At 42.9% G+C, this 24,932-nt stretch overlaps 1 protein-coding gene across 1 annotated transcript in view; it reads left to right on the top strand.

Annotated features, from left to right (window-relative positions):
* The window catches only part of LOC145400507 (patched-related protein 9-like), a 524,238-nt gene extending 507,753 nt beyond the window's left edge, over nucleotides 1–16,485 (top strand). The window contains exons 18-21 of the mRNA XM_080273031.1: nucleotides 14,031–14,156; nucleotides 14,780–14,920; nucleotides 15,919–16,080; nucleotides 16,273–16,485. Of these exons, the coding sequence (XP_080129157.1) occupies nucleotides 14,031–14,156; nucleotides 14,780–14,920; nucleotides 15,919–16,080; nucleotides 16,273–16,485 (642 nt within the window). The remainder of the gene's footprint in view (nucleotides 1–14,030; nucleotides 14,157–14,779; nucleotides 14,921–15,918; nucleotides 16,081–16,272) is intronic.
* The last annotated feature ends 8,447 nt before the right edge of the window (nucleotides 16,486–24,932 follow it).

The following is a 24,932-nucleotide window of genomic DNA, read 5'->3' as shown; positions in this document are numbered from 1 at the left end:
TTGATAGGGAAAAACAGTAACCAGTTGGCCAACATCTACCTTTGAGTGTAAACACCAACAAACCTATTTTTTTTTTTTTTTATGTGCTCGACTCTGGGCATAGGCTTCTCAGCCTGCTCCTAAGGCCCAGTAGTCCTCCTACATATCATACACCTCTACATGCCACCACTTCGGCACTAACACCCACCGTCCATATTGAATACATGCTAGGGCTGTCTCATACAGGACTGGTGTATTGGTATTAGCGGGGGTATTTTTACATGTCGGTGGGTCTTCTGGTAGATCGGTAAAGTCTGCCGTAATGAAATTCAAATCCTTAAACTGTTCCCTGCCCCAGCGAGGATTTGAACCTGGGTCCGGTAGGACAGCAAGCCACCTCTCTTCCAATTGAGAGTTTGCTAAATGATGTATCATTGCGACAGTGTATATATATATATATATATATATATATATATATATATATATAGGCCTGTGTGTGTGTGTGTGTGTGTGTGTGTGTGTGTGTGTGTGTTTTATGTATTGTTTATCTGTTTCTTATAGAAGAGAAGAGGAACCAAAAGGTTAAAAGCCCTCAAACGTTCTCTTCCAGAAAACAAACAAACCAAAGGGAGTCTAATTAAATATCTGTTAATTTCGAGATGCCTGGACGTATTGATTTAAAAAAGACTGGAGGTCATAGGCAGGAAGAAATACAGACCGAGGAAGACACTTCCTGAGTTGACCCGTCAACTCTTGAATCAGATAGCTAGACAGAAACGGGATGAGTGGTTTATGCAAGAAAGAAGGAACCAAAGGCCAGGAGCCCGCAAACCGTTCCTTCCAAGAAAAAACAAAAACAATACAAAAGAGAGCCAAATTCAAGATCCGTTCATTTCGTGATGCCTGGAGACACTGCGTTTGAAAGACTGGAAATCATAGGAAGTAGGATATACAGACAGAGGGAGACAGTTCCAGAGTTGACCTGTTGCATAAATAAAGGATTGGGAGTAACGGTTAACTCTTGCATTAGATTGCTGGACAGAAAAGGGATGAGAGTTTGTTGCTAGACGGGTGCTATGCTGCCGTCGTAGAGGTGGAGGGATGCAAGCAGACAGTTCAGAGGAGCAGCGACATTTGAAGTAGCGATAGAAAAGAGATAAAGATGCAATAGTGCTGCGAAGAGACAGAGGTTGAAGGGAGTCAGTAAGAGGAGGAGAGTTCTATCTATCTATCTATAGCCCGACGCCCTAATCCTGCAAAGGGTGGCCGCAGACAAAACGCCTCCAAGTCGCTCTGTCACCTACCGTTTGACTACCCTCCCCCCAACTCACCCCCCCCTCCCTCATATAGCTCTCAACTCCATCCCTCCACCTCATCCTTGGTCTACCCCTCCCTCTCCCTCCCTCCACCTCACCTACATACACCCTCTTAGTCAGTCTTTCACTCTCCATTCTCTCCACATGTCCAAACCACCTCAGTGTATTTCTCCTAATCTTCTCAACCACATCCACATCCATCCCACAACGTTCCTTCACTTCTTCATTTGTCAACCTGTCCCTCCATGTCACTCCACATGCTCCTCTCAAGTAACCCATTTCCACTGCTCTCACTCTTGACTTGTTCCCCTCTTGCAAGGTCCACGCCTCGCTTCCATACGTCAGGGTAGGGATCACAATACTATCATGCAGTGACTTCTTAACTTCCATACTCACCTCCCTATTTCTCATCACTGCTTTCAGTGAACCAACAACCTTCCTTCCCTGCTGTACCCTTTCACGCACTTCATCCCCCAAAGTTCCATCTTTACTCATCACACTACCCAAGTACTTCAATGCACTCACATTCTCCATATCCTCATAGGAGGAGAGTTGATGAGACGAAAAGCCTTTGACTCCACCCTATTGAGAAGAACTGTATGTGGGGAGCCTCCCTACACATGAGAGTTGTACTCTAAACAGGGGCGAATAAAACCCGTGTATAAAGTCAACAACTGTGCAGGGGTAAAGAAGGTACGGAGTCGGCTTAGCACAATCTCTTGGAAGCAGATTTTACAAGAGGTGTAATATGATCTTTCCAAGATAAGTCCCGAGTGAATGAAACCCCAAGCAAGTTCAAGGATGATGCAGGATTGGGCTGGACATTATTGAACATTAGTGGGTACTCCTGTGGAAGATTCTGTCGGGTTGATAGGTGTAAAAACTGAGCCTTTGATGCATTAAAAACAATCAGATTATTTTTACCCCAGTCATAGATACGAGCCAAGTCAGACATTAGGTGTGCCATAGCCTCATCCCTTGTTTGTTGAAGTATCTGCTGAGATGGACGTTGCAGGAACCGAATGGAAAAGTGAAGGGTGGAATCATCAGTGTATGAGTGGATAGGGTTAGTTATGCAGCTTAGAAGGTCATTGATGAATAAAAGGAAGAGAGTTGGTGATAGGACAGAGCCCTGAGGAACACCACTGTTGATAGATCTAGGAGAAGAGCGATGGCCGTTTGCTGCCAGATAGGTGCTACATACCCGCCGTAATGGAGGAGGAATGCAGGCAGGCAGTTCAGAAGAACAGTGACATTTGAAGTTGCTATAGAAAAGAAATGAAGATGCAACACTGCTGGGTAGAGAGATTAAGGGGAGTCAGTAAGTGAAGCTGATGAGATGAAGAGCCTTTGACTCTGCCCTTTTTAGAAGAGTTGTATATGGGGAGCCTTCCCCGCCGATGTGATTTGTACTCCATGCAGTGACGAATAAAACCTCTGTACAAAGTCAACAGCTGTGCGGTGTTAAAGAAGACACGGATCAGCTAAGTACTCATGGAAGCCGATTTAGCAAGAGTTGTAATGTGATCTTTCCGTGATAGGTCTTGCGAGAAAAGATGAAAGACAACTGTATACTGCTGAACACTATATGATCCTTCCGTAGAAGATTTTGGTGGCTTGTAGGAAATCAGTTTTTGATGCATTGAAAACAGAAAGATTTTTTTTTTCCAATCAGAAGTATGAGCTAAGTTAGAAATTAGGTGTGCCATTGCCTCATCCCCTGAGTGGTGAAGTAACTGCTGTGACAGACTTTGTGAAAAGCAGATGGATGGGGTCAGATGAGCAGCTCAGATCATTGGTGAAATGAGGAAAGACAGATGGCAAGACAGAACCCTGAGGAACACCACTAGAGAGTTGTAGAAGAAAAACAGTTGAAGTCTACAACAGAAGCTATAGAGCGACCAAAATGGTAGCTAGAAATGAAGTTAAAGATAGGGGAGAAACCATACCAGGGCAGTTTGGAAACTGAAGATTTTTGCAAGGCTCGGTCGAAAGCCTTTCAGATGTCAAGAGTAATGGTAAAGCATTCACCAAAGTCCCGAAAGGAGGAGGACCAGGAGTCTGAAAGGTAGGTGAGATCACTAGTGGAGCATCCCTGGAGAAACCATATTGTCGATTGGGAAGAAATTTATACTTTATAATTTCTCTTCGAATCAGATCAAAAACTTTAGAATTACAAAATATTAAAGTAATTAAGCGATAGTTTAACGCCTGGAAACGGTCACGCGTCTTCGGAACAGGCCGACTGAAAGCAAACTTCCAAGATGGAAAGGTACAAATTGACAAAGACGAAAATTTCCCTAGGGAGGTTGTATGTAAAGAAGCATAGTCCTTGGGAACAAATGGAGGGACCCCATCAGACCCGTACGCCTTGCTGGTACCGACGCCAACGAGGGCACAAAGCAAAGCATACTGTATATTACATGAAGAAATTCAATGTCAGTCATGAGGAAGCCAGAGTATGGAGGAAATGAAGGAACTGCTCCGGAATCGTCCAAAGTAATACTGTAGGAGAAATTCTGTGCAACGGGTGTTGTCTTTTCAGTAGAAGAAACAGATACAGAGTCGTCAGAGCAGAAACGACAAGGGAAGTAGGATGAGGTAGTTCTTAGAGAGCTTTCTGGGTAAGATGCCAGAAGCATTGGGAAGAATTTGAGTCAGAGAGTCCAGAGCATTTAATACGAAAGGAAGTATTCTTCACATGGTCTTTCTGCAGTAGAAAGAAAGACTGAGCTAGAACGTTTGGGATTAGAGTGTTCTCAATGTACCCCGGCTAGTGTTATATAGATAGATAGATAGATATAGATCAATAGATAGATATACCAGTATATATAATGTTACTTTCTGGTTCTTGGGCTTCTCATTAAGATCTGTGTCTCAGTAACAGCCGTCTTCACCCAACAGCGATCAAGTGGAATAAGATTCTCGCAGCGACTGTTAAAACGTCTGTTTTTATTATACCCGCACTTGAATACTCATAACTGCCTCAGTACTGCGAAAAATTTATATTCAATAGCTGGACATTACAAATCACCGGCCACAGCTCTTGAGAACTCTGCGTGCATCCGTCTTCCATCATGACAGGCACGTAGTCTGTGTAGCTATTCACTCTTCGTATTTTTGTCCAACTCTATAAAGTAAGAGTTTTCCGATATATTCAGTCTTCTTATGCTCAAATGACTAACTCTTGATATGTCTTCATCGGTCTTTCTCCGGTCATTAAACACTGGGTCGAGGAATGAATACATTATGGTTTAGGCCAGTAATTTGTTCAGCGTTTTTCGGGTAGCCGAATATGGAAAGGCTCTCAAACTGTAGTTCTGTTCGTATTCCATAAATATTATATATTTATCGTTTTTTCATTTGTCTCTATATGTGCATATATCCATCTATCTACCTATCTGTCTTCAAATCCTTTTTTGCCCCTTCAGGAGCGTACGGGCTTTGGGCTAATAGTCTCGACATTTAAGGCGATAATGACCAGCGTCGCCTGCCTTTAAAAGACATACGTGAGCAATAAACTTCAGTCACCCATGAGATGGAAACCCTTATGGGACCATTCTGCTGGAACTCCATAACAAACTGCGCCAACAGGCTTCTGTTTTGTTCTATTGCTATTGGCCAGTGGATGGAAGTTTAGAGAATGAAGTGTTTGAAAGACTACAACAGGGAAGAAAGGTTGCTGGTTCTTTGAAAGCAATGATGAGAAATAGGGAGGTGAGCTTGAAAGTAAAAAAAAGTCGTTGCATGATCGTATTCTGATCCTCAAACTAACGTATGGACGCGATGCTTGGACTTTGTTGGAAGGACAGAAGTCAAGAGTGAAAGCAGCGGAAATTAATTATCTGAGAAGAGTGTGTGGTGAAATGCAGAAGCACGGAGGAGAGATAGTGGTAGAATAGATGTAGAGGATGTGCAGATTGGCCTGGGAGGAAGGTAGAATCCCGGAGGATTGGAAGTCAGGCATAATTATTCCCCTGTACAAAGGAAAAGGGGAAAGAGAAGTGTGTGGTCATCATAGGGGCATTTGTCTTCTTAGTGTAATAGGAAAAATATTTGGTAGGATACTTATTGACAGAGTTAGGGGTATAACAGTGGAATTAGTTGGAGAAGAACAGGAAGGAAGAGAAGAGGTTGTGTAGACCAGACACGCATTCTTAGATCTTTAGTGGAAAAGTTTCTAGAGAAGGGAAAGAAGTTGTATGTGGCCATCATGGATTTGTAGAAAGCATATGACAGGATGGATAGACAAAGATTGTGGAAAGTATTAAGAATATATGGAGTAGATGGGAAGCTGTTGAAGGCCATGAGGAGTATGTATGAGGGTGCTAAGGCTGCAGTGCGTGTAGATAGCGAACTGAGTGAATTTTTCTGTTTGAAGGTTGGATTGAAACAGGGATGTGTCATGTCTCCATGGCTGTTCAATCTGTATATGGATGGGGTTATAAAAGAGATACAAGATAGGGCAGTGGATGTTGGAGCGGCCCTGGTGAGAGAGGGTAGTGTTTGGAAACTACCTGAACTATTGTTTGCAGATTATACTGTATTGTTAAGACGAAGGGGAGCTGCAAAGCTTGGTGGATGAGTCTGGGAGAGTGTGTAAGAAACGGAATCCAAAGGTGAACGTAGAGAAGAGTAAAGTTATGGTTTTCGAGAGAAATGAAGTCAGTAAATGAACAGTGAGGCTTGATGAGGAGGAAATGGAAAATGTGAGTGCGTTTAAGTACTTGGGTAGTGTGATGAATAAGTATGGAAGTTTAGGGGGTGAAGTGCTTGAAAGGGTGCAACAGGGAAGAAAGGTTGCTGGTTCCTTGAAAGCAGTGATAAGAAACAGGGAAGTGAGCATGGAAGTGAAAAAAGCTGCAAGATGACAGTATTGTGATACCAACTCTAAAATACGGAAGCAAAGATTGGACCTTGTTGAAGGGATAGAAGTTAAGAGTGAGAGCAATGGAAATGAGTTATTTGATAGGAGCATGTGGAGCCACATGGAGGGACAGACTGACAAATAAGGAAGGGAAGGAGCGTTGTGGTGTGGATGTGGATATGATAGGAAGCGTTAGGAGAAACACACTGAGGTGGTTTGGCCATGTGGAGAGGATGGAGAGCGCGAGACTGACGAGGAGAGTGTATGTGAGTGAGGTGGAGGGGGGTGAGGGAGGGGGAGTCCAAGGATGAGATGAAAGGGTGGAGTGGAGAGGTATATGAGAGAGGGGGATGTGAGCTAGGAACAGGACAATAAAATGGCGGGGGACTTGGCGACATGGAGGCGATTTGTTTGTTGGCCACCCTCACGGGATAGATAGATAGAGAAGAGTATCTGGAGTTACATGGAGAGACAGACTGCCAAGTGAGGATGTGAAGGAGCGTTGTTGTGTGGATGTGGATGTGAGAGAAAGCGTTAGGAGAAATACATCGAGGTGGTTTGACCACATGGAGATGATGGAGAGATAGAGACTAAAGTGGAGAGTGTATGTTAGTTAGTTGTGGGGGAGAGGGAGGAGACCGAGGTAGAGATGGAGGAATGAAATGAAGGGGTATATGGCAGAGGGGTATGGGCTAGAGGGAAGGTATCGAAACGGCAGGGGACAGGGCGACATGGAAGCGATTTGTCTGCGGCCACCCCTTACCAGATTAAGGCGCCTGGCTATAGATAGATAGTTTAGGCATTTATTACCTAACATATTAAATGGATTACTGAACACCATTTCCCTGGCACTCAGTGCAGTCACATAGAGGGTACGTTACATCAAGTGAGTGGATGGTGTGCCTACCCACCTGCCATAATATTGATGACACACACACACACACACACACACACACACACACACACACACACACACACACACACACACACTTATATGTTCACTCACATGTTCTCTCCCACTCTCTTACTCGTATATAAACGCTTGTTCTCCCACTCCCAGTCACTCACCCACAGTCACTCACATTCACTCTTAGACATTCAGAAACTCGGCCAGTTTTCGCATCATCCCTTTTCTCTGGCATTTGGTCACACTCTTGCAGTTTTACTCCTATTCACTTTTACTCACTCTTATTTCCTGACAATTCTCATTTACTCTTTTAGCCAGTCTCGCTGACACCCGCTGTCACTTATTACCTCCGCCATGGAGGTTATGTTTTCACCCCTGTCCGTTTGTTTCTTTGTTGGTTGGTTGGATTATGAGCAAGATTACACAAAAACTACTGGATGGATTCCCTCGATACTTGATGGAAGAATGGGCCTTGGTCCAGAAAACACTCCGTTAAATTTTGGTGCCGATCCGGACAAAGGTGCGTTTCCAGGATTTTTTTTTTTTTTTTTTTTTTCACTTTCTTTAACATTGCTAGGTAGGGCATTTTTCGACATTTTCGTAAATTTTTCCGTGAATATTGCATGGATCTTGATGAAAAAAATCAGGCTTATTTAGGATGTTGTTATCTATGAATGCGTACAGTTTGGCTCGGATCCATTTAAAATTCCGGATCTAGCGGATTTAAATATGCTTTATAAGGGGGGTAGTCTTTCTACAGCTTCCGTACGGTAACAAATAGGGCTACACCTGATTCTGGAGGAGGTATGCGCTCTCCTGAGTGCCATTCAAGTTCAGGTTGTTTCTTACTCTCATTTTTACTCCCGATTCACTCTCGTTCACTTTCATTTCACTGACTTGCACACTTATTCACTCATGTAGATTCATTTACCCTCGCCCTTACACTCATTCATTCAGTCATCATTTCTGACTTTCACTCACCAACTCTTGCACTCAGTGTCACTCATACCCATTGCCACCTTCACATTCAGAGGCACTAGTTCTTATCAAGATTCGTGCACCCTCACTCTTACACTTTCTTCACGCACATTCATCTAGGTTCACTTTTACTCTTGCGCTCATTGTCACTCATACCGATTGTCACTTTAACACTTTCAGTTTTTAGTTTCTCACTAGCTTTCATTCCACTTGCTCGTACATTCACTCACTGACAGCGAGTTAGGCTCACACTCTCATACCCAACCAGTAGCTCTAACATTGTTCACTCATTGGCCAGCTCCATGCTGCCCTTATTGTTAGCCATGTTTTCTTTTGGTCCATGCTGCCTTTATTATTAGTCACGTTTTCTTTTGGCCAGCTCCATGCTGCCTTTATTATTAGTCGCGTTTTCTTTCTTTCTTTCTTGTAGTCTTGTTTAATTGTGGCAGGCACTTCTACCTTTTAGTATTAACAGATTCCGACCACACCTGGACACAATGGCCAGCATATGGCCTAGTTGTGTCTGCAAGGTTTTGGTTGCTAGGCAACTACTCATTGCCTAGTAACTTCCGAAAAACTGCTTTTTTTCTTGTTTAATTTTGACAGGAACTTCTACCGTTTACAATTAACTAATTCTGACCAAACTTGGACACAGTGACCAGCCTATGATCTAGTTGTGTTCACAAGGTTTTGGTTGCTAGGCAACATCTCGTTGCTTAGCAACAGCCCGTTTAGAGCTGGCATGTTGTTCATAACTTTCACTCAAATTCTTGCCAACTCTGAAGTCTGTCATTCATTTACACTCAGTCACTCTAAAGTGTCCTACACTCTCACATTCCCGATACTTCTCTCGCATTAACTCACTTTCATACTGACAGCAGCAGAGCATGGAGGGGTTGGTCACACTTCAGGAAATGATGCCACTCCCTTAATTAAACTGAATGGGAATGTGTCTGCTAAACTTACCGTACCATAGTTAATTAGGTCTCCTTTAACTGCTTCTTCTTCTTCCGCAGCTATGGCCTCATTTGTATGGAGTCACTGTTTCAGATTAGTCGTCCCCATTCTCCTCTCAGTCCAAATGGATCCCCTGCTACATTCTTCTTCCTCACATCTCGCTGTATACAGTCCATCCACCGTCTCCTCGGCCGACCCCTTCTCCATCTGCCCTCCTCTTCCATGCCCATCAATCTTCTACCCACATAGTCCTCTTTCCTTCTGATTACGTGTCCATACCATTGTAGTCGTCTCACCTGCACCTTCTTTGAGATTTCAACAACCTTAATCGTTCCCCTAATTCTCTCTTTCCTGATCTTATGCATCCTCGTGACCCCGCTCATCCACTTCACCATCCGCATCTCCGCCACCTCGCTTTCTCTCCTGGGACTTCATTATGGGCCAGGTTACCGAACCGTTTATAACTGCATGCCTTACCACCATTTTATATAGCCTTCTTTTCCTCTCACTCTTGCACTGATTTTTCTATCACGTAACACTCGTGACATATCCCGCAGTTTCTCCATCCTGCCTGTATCCTATGGTTGATTTCTGCATCCAATCCTCCGTCAGCTCTTATATTCGAGCCCAAATACTTCAATGTCTCAACTCTTTTCAACTTTTTTCCTAGCAAACTCATATCTCCCTGTTCTACTTTCCCATTAAAGCATAGATATTCTTTCTTTATCTTACTAATTTTAAGTCCTCTATCCTTCATTTTCATTTTCCACTCCTCCAACATCCGTTCTTCTCCCTCCCTGGTGGCATCTATGAGCACATTATCATCTGCAAACTACATAACCCATGGAGCCTCTTCAGTGATGCCTCTTCCCAAAACATGTATTAACAAATCGAAGATACAGGGACTCAACGAGAATCCCTGATGTACCTCAACTTTTACTGGAAACTTCTGTCATACCAACACTGCTTCTGACTCGAGATCTCGCCCAGTCATGCATATCTTTAACCAGTCGCACATACTTTTTTTTTAAGCGCCCTTCTCCCTTATACATATCCATACTTCCTGCCTTCGCACAGTATCATACGCTTTTTCCAAGTCGACAAAAATCACTTGTGGCTTTCTCTGTTTCTCTCCAAATTTTTCCTGATTTTACTCACTGCAAAGATTGCATCTGTTGTTCCTTTTCCTGCCATGAATCCGAACTATTGTTCACCAATCTCAGTTTTCTCCCTTAACATTTTCTCTACTATTCTCCCATATTTTCATTGTGTGTGATATCAGCTTTATACCCTGATAGTTCCCACAATCCTGAATGTCACCTTTTTCCTTATAGATCGGTACCATCACACTTACTCGTCAGGCCTCCATATTTATTCCTGATCATCTTCTTCATTAAAATTTTATGTCTATACATCTGCTCCATCTTCTCCCAAGCTTTTCCATGCCCTGCTGGTATCTCATCCGGTCCCATTTCCTTCCCATTTTTCATCTTTTTCAGTGCTGCTTTGACTTCCTTCCTACTAATTTCAGGTGTGTCCCTCTCATTTGGCGCCCTGTCTCCAAAAATACTCTTCTCGTTTCCTCGTTCAGTACTTTCTTGATATGCTCTTTCCACCTTCCTTTTATGCCCTCCTCTGTGCTCAGTACCCTACCCCCACCATCCTTTATCTGCTTTATATGCGTAAGATCTTTTGTCACTTTGTTCCTTCTTTTTCCCAACGCAAAAATCTTCTTCTGTCCTTCCGGTGTTCCCAGTTCCTCGCAGAGCTGATCCGCTGCTCTTGCCTTTGCTCTTACTTTGGCTGCTTTATTTGCTGTTGTTAGTCTCTCTTTACCTTCTTCATGCCCAGTTCTATCAAATTTCTTCGCCTCTTTCTTTTCTTTCACCTTTTCCTGCATCTCCTCATTCCACCATCATGTTTCCTTATCTTGTGGGGAGCTTTTTCCAGATGTTTTGCCCAGCAGTTCTTCCCCCACCTGCTTAATTATCCTGCCGTTTTTCACTCATTTACCTTCTCTTCTGGTGTTATTTCTCTCATAACTCTAGTTCAAAACTCGCTCTTTAACTCTTCATGTTTCAACTTCCACCGTTTAATTTTTGCAATTCCCTGTTCTTTCCCTTTCGTCACGCCTACGACTTCGCAGTCCACCACTACCGGCCGATGTTGTGCCGCTACACTCTAGCCATTTATCACACTACAGTTCACAATTTCTTTCAAATGGTTCCTTTTGCAAAGCAGAAAATCAGTTTGACTCACTTTTGTGAGTGATAATATGATAGCCAGGCTATTAAAAAAAAAAAAAAAAAAAAGGCATTTATATAAACCATGTCTGCTCCCAGTGCGAAGTCCATTATGCTTTCTCCTTCTGCGCTCCTCACTCCACTTCTTAAACCACTATGCATTCTGGAAAACACAACCCTCTCCCTACCTACATGGCCGTTCAGATCTCCTCCAATGAAAACTCTTTCTCCTTCTGAACCCCTACCAGTACTTTACTCAGATGTATCCACAACCCCTCCTTTTCTCCCTCACAACACCCGACCTGCGGTGCGTAGGCACAAACCACATTTACCACCAAGCCACCATGTTGCAGTTTCGCACTCATTATCCGATCACTTTTCCTCCCCACACCCACCAGCCCCTCCTTCCAGTTCTTATCCAAGATGATTCCAACACCGTTTCTTCCTTCCGCATTTGCTCCGCTACAGATGAGCTTCTATCCTGCGCCGATGTCACGTGCCCTGTTTCCTTTCCACTTTGTTTCTTGCACACACAGTACTCTCATTTTTCTTCTGTCTATCATATCACCCGGCTTCCTACCTCTCCCAGTAACGCTCCCCACATTCAATGTCCCCACCCTCAGAGCTCGCTTCTTCAGCCGCACCCAATCATGACGCGGTAGCTCTTGCTCACTTGTCACAGGGGTCAGCCGAGGCCCCTGTGCGTCGCGTCTGGGGGACCCCCTAGCCAGTTACGAGGCCAATGATAGACGACTAAGCATAAACTTGAGCAACATTTTACGACCGGATGCCCTTCCTACCATCAACCCTCCCTATTTACCCGGGCTTGGGACCGGCACTACGTTGGGATGGCCTGCCCCCACAGTGGCTAGGTTGTCTGCAGTAACCGTAACCTTGAGTTAAACCCATCCACAGCTCATAATTAAAATAGCCACGAGGATGATGATGTTAAAGATCATCATGATCATGGTTATGATAATGATCACCATCATCCTCTCTGGAGCCTTGCCTTCTGAAAACTCACCGACAGAGGTGGCCATGACAGAACCGTCCCCAGGCGACTTTGTCTCACCCTCTCAGACACTTCTCTCCCTTTTTTTTCTCTCACAGCAGTATATTGCTTCACCCTCCTCTTTGATGCAATTCACGTCTACCTTTTCCAATACTACACTCAGTATCTCTCTCTCTCTCTCTCTCTCTCTCTCTCTCTCTCTCTCTCTCTCTCTCTCTCTCTCTCTCTCTCTCTTTCTGTGTGTGTGTGTGTGTCCGTCCATAGTACTTCAATGACTTCTTTTTCATCCATTCAGTAATTCTACATCTCACCTCTGTCGCGCTCGTTTTCCTTTTCCGATTACTCCTTTATTTCTGTTAGTTACACCCTACATCAAATTCATACCTGAAGTTGTTAGGAGAAGTGTATTTTCTTATATTCTTGGAAGTTCTCTTACACTGGCTAGGTTTCATTGCCATTCGAGAGTCTACGGTCAGCATTTTTACACATAATAGCAACTCCATCGAAAAACGAAGCCACATTCCCGTAAGAAATGACATCCATTTATAACAATTGTAGGTATAATAAATGATATCTGAACGACTGATAAGGTGCCGAATTATGGAAAAGGAGTAATAGAAGGAAAACAGCTATGTGAACGAATGCGAATGCGTCTGTATGAATGAGATGGCTGGCTGGTTGGGTGCTTGAGGGAGGAGAGAGGGATGGTGCAGCGTGATTATGGTGGGGAAATTTCTCAATTTATTAGTGTAATTATGCAAAAAAAATTAAAGACAACCTACTATTTGATAACACTATCCATAGTATCAGCATTGTTTCATCAAATTCTTTACTTTATATCTACAGGAGTAATTCCTTAGCCCTCTTCCACCCTTCTTCCCTCTCAACATCCGTACCACACCACCCGCCAGCTCCGGTCATGCCCCTGCACCTCTCTCCACTTCCATCATGAATCATTATTCATTCGGTCATTAGCATACATGCCGAGCGTTGGCAACACTAAGTGCTAAAGGATGGAAACTTGGCCAACTGAACAGTCACGATCTCTGATTATTGTAGCCTCCTTTAATGAGAGGGAGGTGAAAGACAAGGTTGGAGTAAGAGCTAGGCCAATGGATATCGGAGGTTAGGTAGTGTTTATATACTTGTATGTGTGCGTGGCTTTTTTACAACTTTGTTCTCACTCCCCTCTCCCCGGGGGGGGGTAAGGATCTAGGGATTGTGATTGTATATATGTATATACTGTAATGGCCGACTTACAGTCACCTGATTCGGGTCTGCATCTCTATTCACATTCAAGCCATGTTTCGCACCCCTCACTAGTATCTTATAGTCTTCAGCTTACTCGTATCCAGTAATTCTATCGATCTTTTTCTCTGCCTAATGATTTTCTTTATCATTTTAATACATATTTCGTCCGACCTGATACTTTTACTATAAATTTCGCCTGACTTCACCCTTCTACGGAACACACCTCTCGCATAAAAAGCCTAGGGTAAAAAACAGACATTGCCCGAAGGTTCATTGGCAGGCCCGGGGATTGAACTCTGAATTTCTTGGTTGGGCCTGATCATGATTCCGATTTCATCACGTAGCCCTCCCTCGTTTTTTAGATTAAAAAGCTAGGTGAAATGTATTCAAGCCTAGGGACTGCACAATGGGTTAGTAGGACAAGTACACAGTCTAAGTTTGAGAATTGAGGATGGGAGGTCCTGCTGTCTCCACCGGCCTTCCTGATTTTTCAAGATTTCATTTTTTTTTTTCTACGAAGATAAACGTGATGGCACTAATGACTTGGTGGGGCCTTACCGTGGACATCATCACCTGCATCAACCTAGTGCTCTGTATCGGTCTTTGTGTTGACTATTCTGCCCACATCGCCCTCCACTTCATGCAGGTAATCTCTCTCTCTCTCTCTCTCTCTCTCTCTCTCTCTCTCTCTCTCTCTCTCTCTCTCTCTCAGTTTTTCTTTTCTACTACCTGTTAGTTTCCAGTACTTCCTCACCTGTTGCTCTCCAGTGATTCCTCACGTCATCATCCTATTGACTTGGTGTTCCGTACTGGTCCATGTGTTGAGGATAGAGAGAGAACTTTTTAATATCATGCCCAATGGAATGAGCCACACATTCGTTCGCTAACCTTCAGGATCCTGGAATGTTGACTCTGCCTCACAGGCTATATATATATCAATATCAATATCAATATATATATATATATATATATATATATATATATATATATATATATATATATATATATATATATATATATTTATATATATAATTTTTTTAATAGATTCGCCAACTTTAATATTGCCGACGTAAATATCTATCCAGTTCATTCCGATAATTAGGAGATAGTAGTCAGTGATCTTCAAAATCCAGCATTACGATTTTCAGAATCGTCAGAGTTCTCGGAATATTGTGAAGGAGATTCATAATTGTTAAAAAAAAAAAAAAATCTGCATTTGTGTGTGCAGTTGTACACGTGTATAGTAAAATGTTGGTGTGTGTTGTACAGGTGCAGGGAACACGGGATCAGCGAGCCAGCAGCGCCGTGAAAGACATGGGACCTCCAGTCGTCAATGGCGCCTTCTCTACCTTCCTCTCATTTTCGTTCCTTGCTTTCTCTGCGTCACATGTCTTCCAGTCCTTCTTCAAGGTAGAACATTTAGAGGTAGAGGTCAAATATTCTGATGTGGAAAACATTTATCGCGGGGATAAAAACGACAAAACTTCACAGCATATACTGAAAAATACAGTACTTATGATCTGTGTATTTTCCAGTTCTTTCTTGCCCTATCAAGAGCATATGGGCTAAGGACTAGGTTGCTTTGTTCAGACACGTGAAGCGAGAAACCAAGTTCTTTCTGTGATCTTAGAGAAGCAATATACCTCAACCACTTTTGGATGTACGAGTAAACCCATATGCCCCATATCTTGCTGAAGCGCCATAACCCACTAGACCATCAGATGTCCATTTAATTACGTGGTTACTACCCAGTGTAGTAAATGGTTTCCTTGGTTACAAAAACAATTTTAGCACGTCACTCAGTGTCGAGTCCCCTGAAAGTAGGACTAAATCGAGTGAGTGGATGGTGGTCGCCCTTACCTCCTGCCTATCGCAACACAATACAGTACCTATGACATAAATATAAATAAATAATTAAGTATATATATATATATATATATATATATATATATATATATATATATATATATATATATATATATATATATATATATATATATATATATATATATATATATATATATATATATATATATATATATATATATATATATATATATATATATATATATATATATATATATATATATATATTTTTATATATATATATATATATATATATATATATATATATATATATATATATATATATATATATATATATATATATATATATAGACAGTATAGACAGACAAAGATAGATATAGATATTGATATACTGATTGACTTAGAAGATGCTGCTGATGTCATAGTGACAAGAGTGAGCAAAGCAGGTCATTTGGGAAGTCAGCCAGAGATTGGAATCTGGAGATTAACTGATGCTTAAATAAGGAACATGTCTGCATATAATATGAGATCACACACTGAAAAGTGTTGTAATCTCTCTCTCTCTCTTCCTTCCCGAACAGATATTCTTTGGAGTGTTTGTGTATGGAGTGTTCCATGGTCTAGTATTCTTGCCAGTATTACTGAGTCTGCTGGGCCCCGACCCTTACACCACTAAGTTACCCGCAGCTACTAATACTGACATCGCCTCATCAATCGCAGCCTCGGACAGCAGTGAGGAGAAGGTTAGGTTGAAGGAAGACACCCAACAGGTTTATGTGGCTGTCCCGCACCACTAGACAACACCTGCCAGACCTACTGTACACGACTGTCCCGCACCACTAGACAACACCTGCCAGACCTACTGTACACGACTGTCCCGCACCACTAGACAACACCTGCCAGACCTACTGTACACGACCGTCCCGCACCACTAGACAACACCTGCCAGACCGACTGTACACGACTGTCCCGCACCACTAGACAACACCTGCCAGACCGACTGTACACGACTGTCCCGCACCACTAGACAACATTCGTCAGACCTACATGGTTGTCCCGCATCACTGACAACACCTGCCAGACCTACATGGCTGTCCTGCACCACTGACAACACCTGCAAGACCTACATGGGTGTCCTGAACCACTGACAACACCTGCAAGACCTACATGGCTGTCCTGCAGCACTGACAACACCTGCAAGACCTACATGGCTGTTCCCCACCACTAGACAACATTCGTCAGACCTACAAGCTGCCCCGCACCACTGACATTACCTCCCTGATCTATGTAGGTGTCCTATATCATAAAATAATGAGGCTCAGATAACAATTCATCATTATCATCATTTTGTTCTGCCCTGTTTCTCATTGCCGCTTAGAGTGGGGAAACAAAATACTGTTTTGTGATCATTAGTACTTGAGGCAAAAGGTAGGATGTCCCATGTTCATCGTTTGTTTTTAATGTCAGAATAGGTATGATGTCACCTGCATTGCAACCACTATATAGTAGTCTCCATGTCCTAATGCACAACAAGGAGACATTGCCAATCCTATCTATCTATCTAACTATTGCCAGACGCCTCAATCCCGTTCGGGGTGACGACAAACAAATCGCCTCCACGTCGCCCTGTCCCCCGCCATTTCACTGCCCCGCTCCCAACTCACACACCCCTCTCTCATATACCTCTCCACCCCATCCCTCCATCTCATCCTTGGCCTCCCCCTCCCTCTTCCCCCCTCCACCTCACTCACATACACTCTCTTCGTCAGTCCTTCACCGTCCATCCTCTCCACATGGCCAAACCACCTCAGTGTGTTCCTCATAACGCTTCCTATCACATCCACATCCACACCATAACGCTCCTTTATATCCTCATTTGTCAGCCAGGCACTCCATGTGACTTCACAGGCTCCTCTTAAATAATTCATTTCCACTGCTCTCACTCTTGACTTGTGTCCTTTCAGCAACGTCCAAGCTTCACTTCCATATGTTAGCGTTGGTATCACAATACTGCCATGTAGTAACTTTTTCACTTCCATGCTCACTTCCCTGCTTCTTATCACTGCTTTCAAGGAACCAGCAACCTTTCTTCCCTGCTGTACCCTTTCCAGCACTTCACCCTCCAACCCTCAATCCTTACTCATCACACTACCCAAGTACTTAAACGTAGCCTACTCACATTTTCCAATTCCTCACCATCCAACCTCGCTGTACCTTCACTGACTTCACTTCTCTCAAAAACCATCACTTTACTCTTCCCTACATTCTCCTTTAGATTCCGTTTCTTACACACTCTCCCAAACTCATCCACCAAGCCTTGCAGCTCTCCTTCGTCTTCACTCAACAACACAGTATCATCTGCAAACAACAGTACAGGGAGTTTCCAAACAGTACCCTCTCTCACCAGGGCCACTCCAACATCCACTACCCTACCTTGTACATCTTTTATTGCCCCATCCATGTACAGATTGAACAACCATGGACATGACACATCCCTGTTTCAACTCAACCTTCAAAGAGAAAAATTCACTCGGTTCACCATCCACACGCACTGCTGCCTTGGCACCATCATAAATACTCTTCACAGCATTCAACAACTTCCCATCTACTCCATATATTCTTATTACTTTCCACAATCTTTGTCTATCCACCCTGTCATATGCTTTATCCAAATCGATGAAAGCCGCATACAACTTCTTTCCCTTCTCTAGAAACTTTTCCACTAAAGATCTAATAATGAATATTTAATCTACACAACCTCTTCCCTTCCTAAAGCCTCCCTGTTCTTCTCCAACTAATTCCTCTGTTCTTTCTCTAACTCTGCCAATAAGTATTCTACCATACACTTTTCCTATTATACTGAGAAGACAGATGCCCCTATGATTACCACACACTTCTTTTTCCCCTTTTCCTTTGTACAAGGGAATAATTATACCTGACTTCCAATCCTCCGGGACTCTACCTTCCTCCCAGGCCAGTCTGCACATTTTCCACATCCATTCTACTACTATCTCTCCCCCATACTTCAGCATTTCACCACACACTCCATCAATTCCTGGGGCTTTCCCCGATTTAACTTTCTTCATTGCTTCTACAACTTCTATCCTACTGATTTCTTCCTGTCTTCTCACCTCCCTCCTTCTCCCAGCCATTCCCGAGCCACTTATACTCGCATTACTTTCATCCTCTATGTTCAACAATTCCTTAAAGTGCCCTCTCCATCTGCTCACTTTTTCTCCTTTCTCCACTAGTAATCTACCATTTTTATCTTTCGCTCCCCTGCTAACTTCACTTCCACCCTGTCTTACTCTTTTCACCCCTTTCCAGAACATTTTCTTACAGTCCCTCCACTTTACACTCAAGTTCCTTCCAAATTCCTCATCTGCTCTCTTCTTACCCTCTCTTACTAATCTTTTCACCTCTCTCTTTCTTTCTACATATAACTCTCTTCCGCCTCTCAGCTTCTTCCACGCCCGTATTTCTCATCCATTCATTATACGCTTTCTTCTTTTGTGCCTCAGCCTGTCCCACCTCTTCATTCCACCACGCTGTTCCTTGCACACCCCTCCATCTTCTCTTCATCCCTCCCACCACATCACATGCTGCACATATTTCTTCTGTAAATATCCTGCAGGGAAGGAAGGAAGGTTGTTGGTACGCTGAAAGCAGTGATGAGAAATAGGGAGGTGAGTACGGAAGTTAAGAAGTCACTGCATGATGGTATTGTGATCCCTACCCTGACGTATGGAAGCGAGGCGTGAACATTGCAAGAGGGGAACAAGTCAAGAGTGAGAGCAGTGGAAATGAGTTACTTGAGAGGAGCATGTGGAGTGACGTGGAGGGACAGGTTGACGAATGAAGAAGTGAAGGAACGTTGTGGGGTAGATGTGGATGTGGTTGAAAAGATTAGGAGAAATACACTGAGGTGGTTTGGACATGTGGAGAGAATGGAGAATGAAAGACTGACTAAGAGGGTGTATGTAGGTGAGGTGGAGGGAGGGAGAGGGAGGGGTAGACCGAGGATGAGGTGGAGGGATGGAGTTGAGAGGTATATGAGGGAGGGGGGGTGAGTTGGGGGGAGGGGAGTCAAATGGTGGGTGACAGAGTGACTTGGAGGCGTTTTGTCTGCGGCCACCCTTTGCGGGATTAGGGCGTCGGGCTATAGATAGATAGATAGAAATATCCTGCACACACCTTCCAGGTCCCCCATCTGCTCCAATTCATATTTGCCCAATCGTTCCTCCACTTCTCTCTTATACTCTGCCTTTTTCTCGTCCTCTTGTAACCTTTCCACTCTCCTTACAAATACTCCTTCCCGTCCTTCCCTTCTTCTATTTCTCCATCCTAATTGGACCTTGATTCTGGCCACCACCAAGTAGTGATCAGAAAGTCCACTCCCCCAACCTCTATAAGCTCTTGCATCCATTACACATTTTCGCATCCTTTCATCCACACACACATAATCAATCATTGTCTTCCTTTCATTCAGTTCACCACCCACCCTTCTCATCACTCGCCATATATACCTGTGGATCATTTTGTGCCTGAGGAGGGTATTGGCTATCACTAACCCCCTCCCAGCACAAACGTCCACTAATGCACTGCCATTCTCATCTATCTCAGCAGGCACACCCCACTCACCAACTATTCCATCCACCTTCACATTCCCTACTTTACCATTCATATCACAGATCAAAAACACTCTCTCATTCCTTCCAAACTTTTCCATGCACACTTCCACATTTGTCCAGAAACTCTTCTCTCACTCTGCTTGCACGATCTTGCGTTATTGCCAATCCTGTAGTTGCTAAATGCCTTTTAGAACATGCTGGGTCATAATTAAAATTACGCTGCGTCCTCTGAGTCATATAAACTTGCAGTCAAGATGGCACTGCTATTTATTAAGCCAGTTATTAATTTTTTGAAACACCGACAGGGGCAGTATAATGTTATGCTTGTCTCTGTGTCAGTCACTCACGCATTCAATCACTTACTCATCGAGTTACTGTACATATCGAAGAATAGAATGAAGTCCTTACGTTATGTGTGTCAGGAAGGTAGTCCTCCATCCAAGCCACATTTCAAGCAGGATGGGATCCCCGAGGGCCGCCCTCACGGGGGCTGGATGGCCCCCGGGGATACCGATCAAAGCCATTATGTACAGCAATATTATTTTCTGTGAAACAGCAATTTCTTAACGTTAAACCTTCACCCAGACCAGGCTTTAGGCAGGGTGGGACTCCCCGGCCACATACGTCGGAGGAAGAAGGGTGCCATATCTTTTTACCCAGAAACACGAAATATTGCACGGCAGTAGACCCTCACAGGGACTAGGATATAGCCAAGGAATGACCTCCCGAGGGTCGCCACTCCTCAGTGTTTGATAATTTCTTTCTCCTTAAGTACTGTAGGGGTAAGTCAGGCTACCAGAGATCCCAGTAGTGTTGGCCAGTGTTCTTCGGAGTTCACTATTACTTTCATGGAGGTAATAGAAGTAAATTACCCCAACCTCACCATCCCGTTTGGTTGCCAGCCTTGCACTAAGTTCAGTAATAACATTCATCAGACCGCGACATGGTTCTGATATTAACAGAAAAATCCTGCCCTATTCTTATCAGAAAAAAAAAAAAAAAAAAAAAGAGGCATCTATAACTAGAAGGGGACTTTGAATATTCTAGCAAAAAAACATCTTTATAAAAATGGAGAAAAAACGCACCACAAATTGCTGCTCGACGAGTGTAACTTCAGTATTAGGAAAGGTTTTGGAAAGATAGAATTTCTCATTCTTAGATAAATATTATCTCTTAGCAAATAATTAGCATGGCTGCTGTAAGATCAAACAGTTTATTATAAATTTGCTGGAATGAAACAAAAAGGATAGTTACGACACAAAAACACTGTTGGGCGTCATCTATCAAGATTTTCAGATTTTTCTTTTTTTCCCCATTTAAGACCAACGGAAATAAAAACCCCATTATCACTCGAATAAATTATGTTAATGGATCGGTGACTGGCTAATGAACCGCTAGCAATGGTAGTGATTTATGGAGAATCGTCATATTTACTAAAAATAACTAGCGAATTACACCAAGGTTCAGTTCTTCGAATAATCCTTTTCAGTACTTATATCAATGGTCCAGAAAATGAAATGGTTCCTTCGGTGGCGAAATTTGCGGTTGACTCGAAAATCGGAGGCTGATTCATTACAAAAGTAGGCTGTGAACCTCTCCAAAACGACCGACATAAGTTTGTAAATTTGAGTAGATAATGGTAGATAAAATATACTGTGGATAATGTATAGTAATGCTATCTATCTATCTATTGCCAGACACCTCAATCCCGTTTGGGGTGGCCACAAACAAATCGCCTCCAAGTCGCCCTGTCCCCCGCCATTTCACTGCCCTGCTCCCAACTCACACCCACCTCTCTCATATACCTCTCCACCCCATCCCTCCATCTCATCCTCGGCCTCCCCCTCCCTCTTCCCCCCTCCACCTCACTCATACACTCTCTTCGTCAGTCTTTCACCCTCCATCCTCTCCACATGGCCAAACCACCTCAGTGTGTTCCTCATAACGCTTCCTATCACATCCACATCCACACCACAACGCTCCTTTATATCCTTATTCGTCAGCCTGTCTCTCCACGTGACTCCACAGGCTCCTCTTAAATAACTCATTTCCACTGCTCTCACTCTTGACTTGTGTCCTTCCAACAATGTCCAAGCTTCACTTCCGTACGTTAGAGTTGGTATCACAATACTGTCATGTAGTAACTTTTTCACTTCCATGCTCACGTCCCTGTTTCTTATCACTGCTTTCAAGGAACCAGCAACCTTTCTTCCCTGCTGTACCCTTTCAAGCACTTCACCCTCCAAACCTCCATCCTTACTCATCACACTACCCAAATACTTAAACGTACTCACATTTTCCAATTCCTCACCATCTAACCTCGCTGTACATTCACTAACTTCACCTCTCTCAAAGACCATCATTTTACTCTTCCCTACATTCACCTTTAGGTTCCGTTTCTTGCACACTCTCTCAAACTCATCCACCAAGCCTTGCAGCTCCCCTTCGTCTTCACTCAACAACACAGTATCATCTGCAAACAACAGTACAGGGAGTTTCCAAACACTATCCTCTCTCACCAGGGCCACTCCAACATCCACTACCCTACCTTGTACCTCTTTTATTACCCCATCCATGTACAGATTGAACAACCATGGAGACATGACACATCCCTGTTTCAAACCAACTTTCAAAGAGAAAAATTCACTTAGTTCACCATCCACACGCACTGCAGCCTTCGCACCATCGTACATACTCTTCACAGCATTCAACAACTTCCCATCTACTCCATATATTCTTAACACTTTCCACAATCCTTGTCTATCCACCCTGTCATATGCTTTCTCCAAATCCATGAAAACCGCATACAACTTCTTTCCCTTCTCTAGAAACTTTTCCACTAAAGATCTAAGAATGAATATCTGATCTACACAACCTCTTCCCTTCCTAAAGCCTCCCTGTTCTTCTCCAACTAATTTCTCTGTTCTTTCTCTAACTCTGTCTATAAGTATTCTACCATACACTTTTCCTATTATACTAAGAAGACAAATAGTAATGCACTTTAGTAAATACTAATTAAACAAATAAATATAAATACCGAATGTTTGATACTACGCGTAAGGTAATGACAACAGTAATGATTTAGGAATTATTATTAGTAACGACACACACACAACAAATCTTGTCTAGCATCGAGTAACAAGGTAAAGGAGATCCTCGACTGCACTGCAAGGAGCATGGATTACAAAGCAGCTGATATGTTCCTCGAGTTTTATGCGTTACTAGTTAGACCACATTGCGAATACTGTGTGCAGTACTGCTCCCTAAAGACGGATATATATATATATATATATATATATATATATATATATATATATATATATATATATATATATATACTCTACAGAGTGCAACAAAGAGCTACTAAAATAATCCCATCAGTGTGAAAACGATGCCTTTCTAAGAACGGCTAAAGAAACGTATTATTCTTTCTCTGAAAAGGGTTCCATCAGGAGGCGATTTAATTCCAGTATTTAAGATTCTTAACAATCCTGACGGTATCAGTGATGAAACTTAGTTCGGAATACAGAATGATTTTGCGGCGAGAAATAATGTGATACAAATGAAAGGAAAGAAATAAAACAATAATATATGGAAAATTAATATAAGAGTAGTGAAACAATGAAATAAACAGCCAGCAATAACCATTAGTTCAAGAAGTGTAGATACATTTCAAACTAGACAAGATAAATGTTTCAAGACTATAGGAAACAACCAGTTGGGTTAATTTCCAGGCTGACGTGTAGTCTGACCACATTGTGCGCTTGTATATGCATTTTTATGTTTATTACTGTACAGTAGATGAGGGCTCGCATAGTGCATGCTATGGCCTTTTCTGCATTTTCTATAGATATTCCATGTTTGTTCATTCCAACATTCATGGTGTTTTTTATGTGCACTTTATCATCTTCTATCTTTCCAACACTCATGGTGTTTTTTTATGCAAACTATTTCATTTTCTGTCTTGCTAATTAAAATTGCTGTGTTTGTGCTTCCCAACACTCATGGTGTTTTTTTCATCTCTTCCTGACTGTTTACCGGAGGGCATGATGGGCGGAGGTTAGTCTTCATGTTTTCTATCCTCACACGCACATTGGTTAGATCTTTAGTAGAATCTGTTATTTTTCCTACAGATACCTTGTTATGGGCCAGTAAGTCTACTGTTATCTGCACTTCCTTTGTACGCCTACGCTTAGTTGCTAGAGTTTAATGTGAAAGTTCCATGAGTCACTCTCGTACAACTTGCCTTTTGGGAAAAAAAATAATGTATAGACGCCCTCAGACTTGAGTAAGAATAGTGATTTAATGTGATGAGCATGTGATGAAGCTAATTTTATTACAGATAATCTATAAAAGGCAGGCAGTGTGTGTGTGTGTGTGTGTGTGTGTGTGTCGAATCAGAGCATACACATAGCAGCCCGTTGTTTAGGCTGAGCTGTCCTCCTGCGGGTCACAAACCTTCAAATGCCACCACTTGTGCATTAGTACCCTCCAGCCTCACTGGATAAAGCTAGGAATGTTTGAGTCAGGGGTGGTGTGACTGTATTAGCGGGGATTTTGCAACAACATATCACGGAGAGCTATACAAGACCAGTATAGTCTTCTTAACGCAATGTAAATCATTAAACTGCTTCCTGTCCCAGTCTGATTTCCAACACGAGTCCATTCGAACTATATGTATCTATATCTATGTGTGTGTGTGTGTGTGTAGCCTACAGTATATATCATCATCATCATCATCAGCCGTTTGAGTATCCACTGCAGGACCGGCCTATCCCGACTGAAGTCGGGACGATACAGCCAATGTATCTCTACCAAGTGGCTTAGGCTGTCTGGTAGAGATTGTATGTAGGGTGAGAAGTGCTTGTAAGTGTAACTGTAGTGTTGGAGTGGCTTTGGGTGTGTGTATAGTCTGTGAACCAAGTGTAATCGGCCCTCTCAAGCCGACTGGGTGCAAGCATACT

Source organism: Coenobita brevimanus, chromosome 52 (assembly GCF_032717465.1).
Source record: "Coenobita brevimanus isolate Jiangsu-jjx chromosome 52, ASM3271746v2, whole genome shotgun sequence".
Classification (NCBI taxonomy): Eukaryota; Metazoa; Arthropoda; class Malacostraca; order Decapoda; family Coenobitidae; genus Coenobita; species Coenobita brevimanus.
Note: the sequence above shows the minus strand (reverse complement) of the source record. Positions and strands in the feature narration are given on the sequence as shown.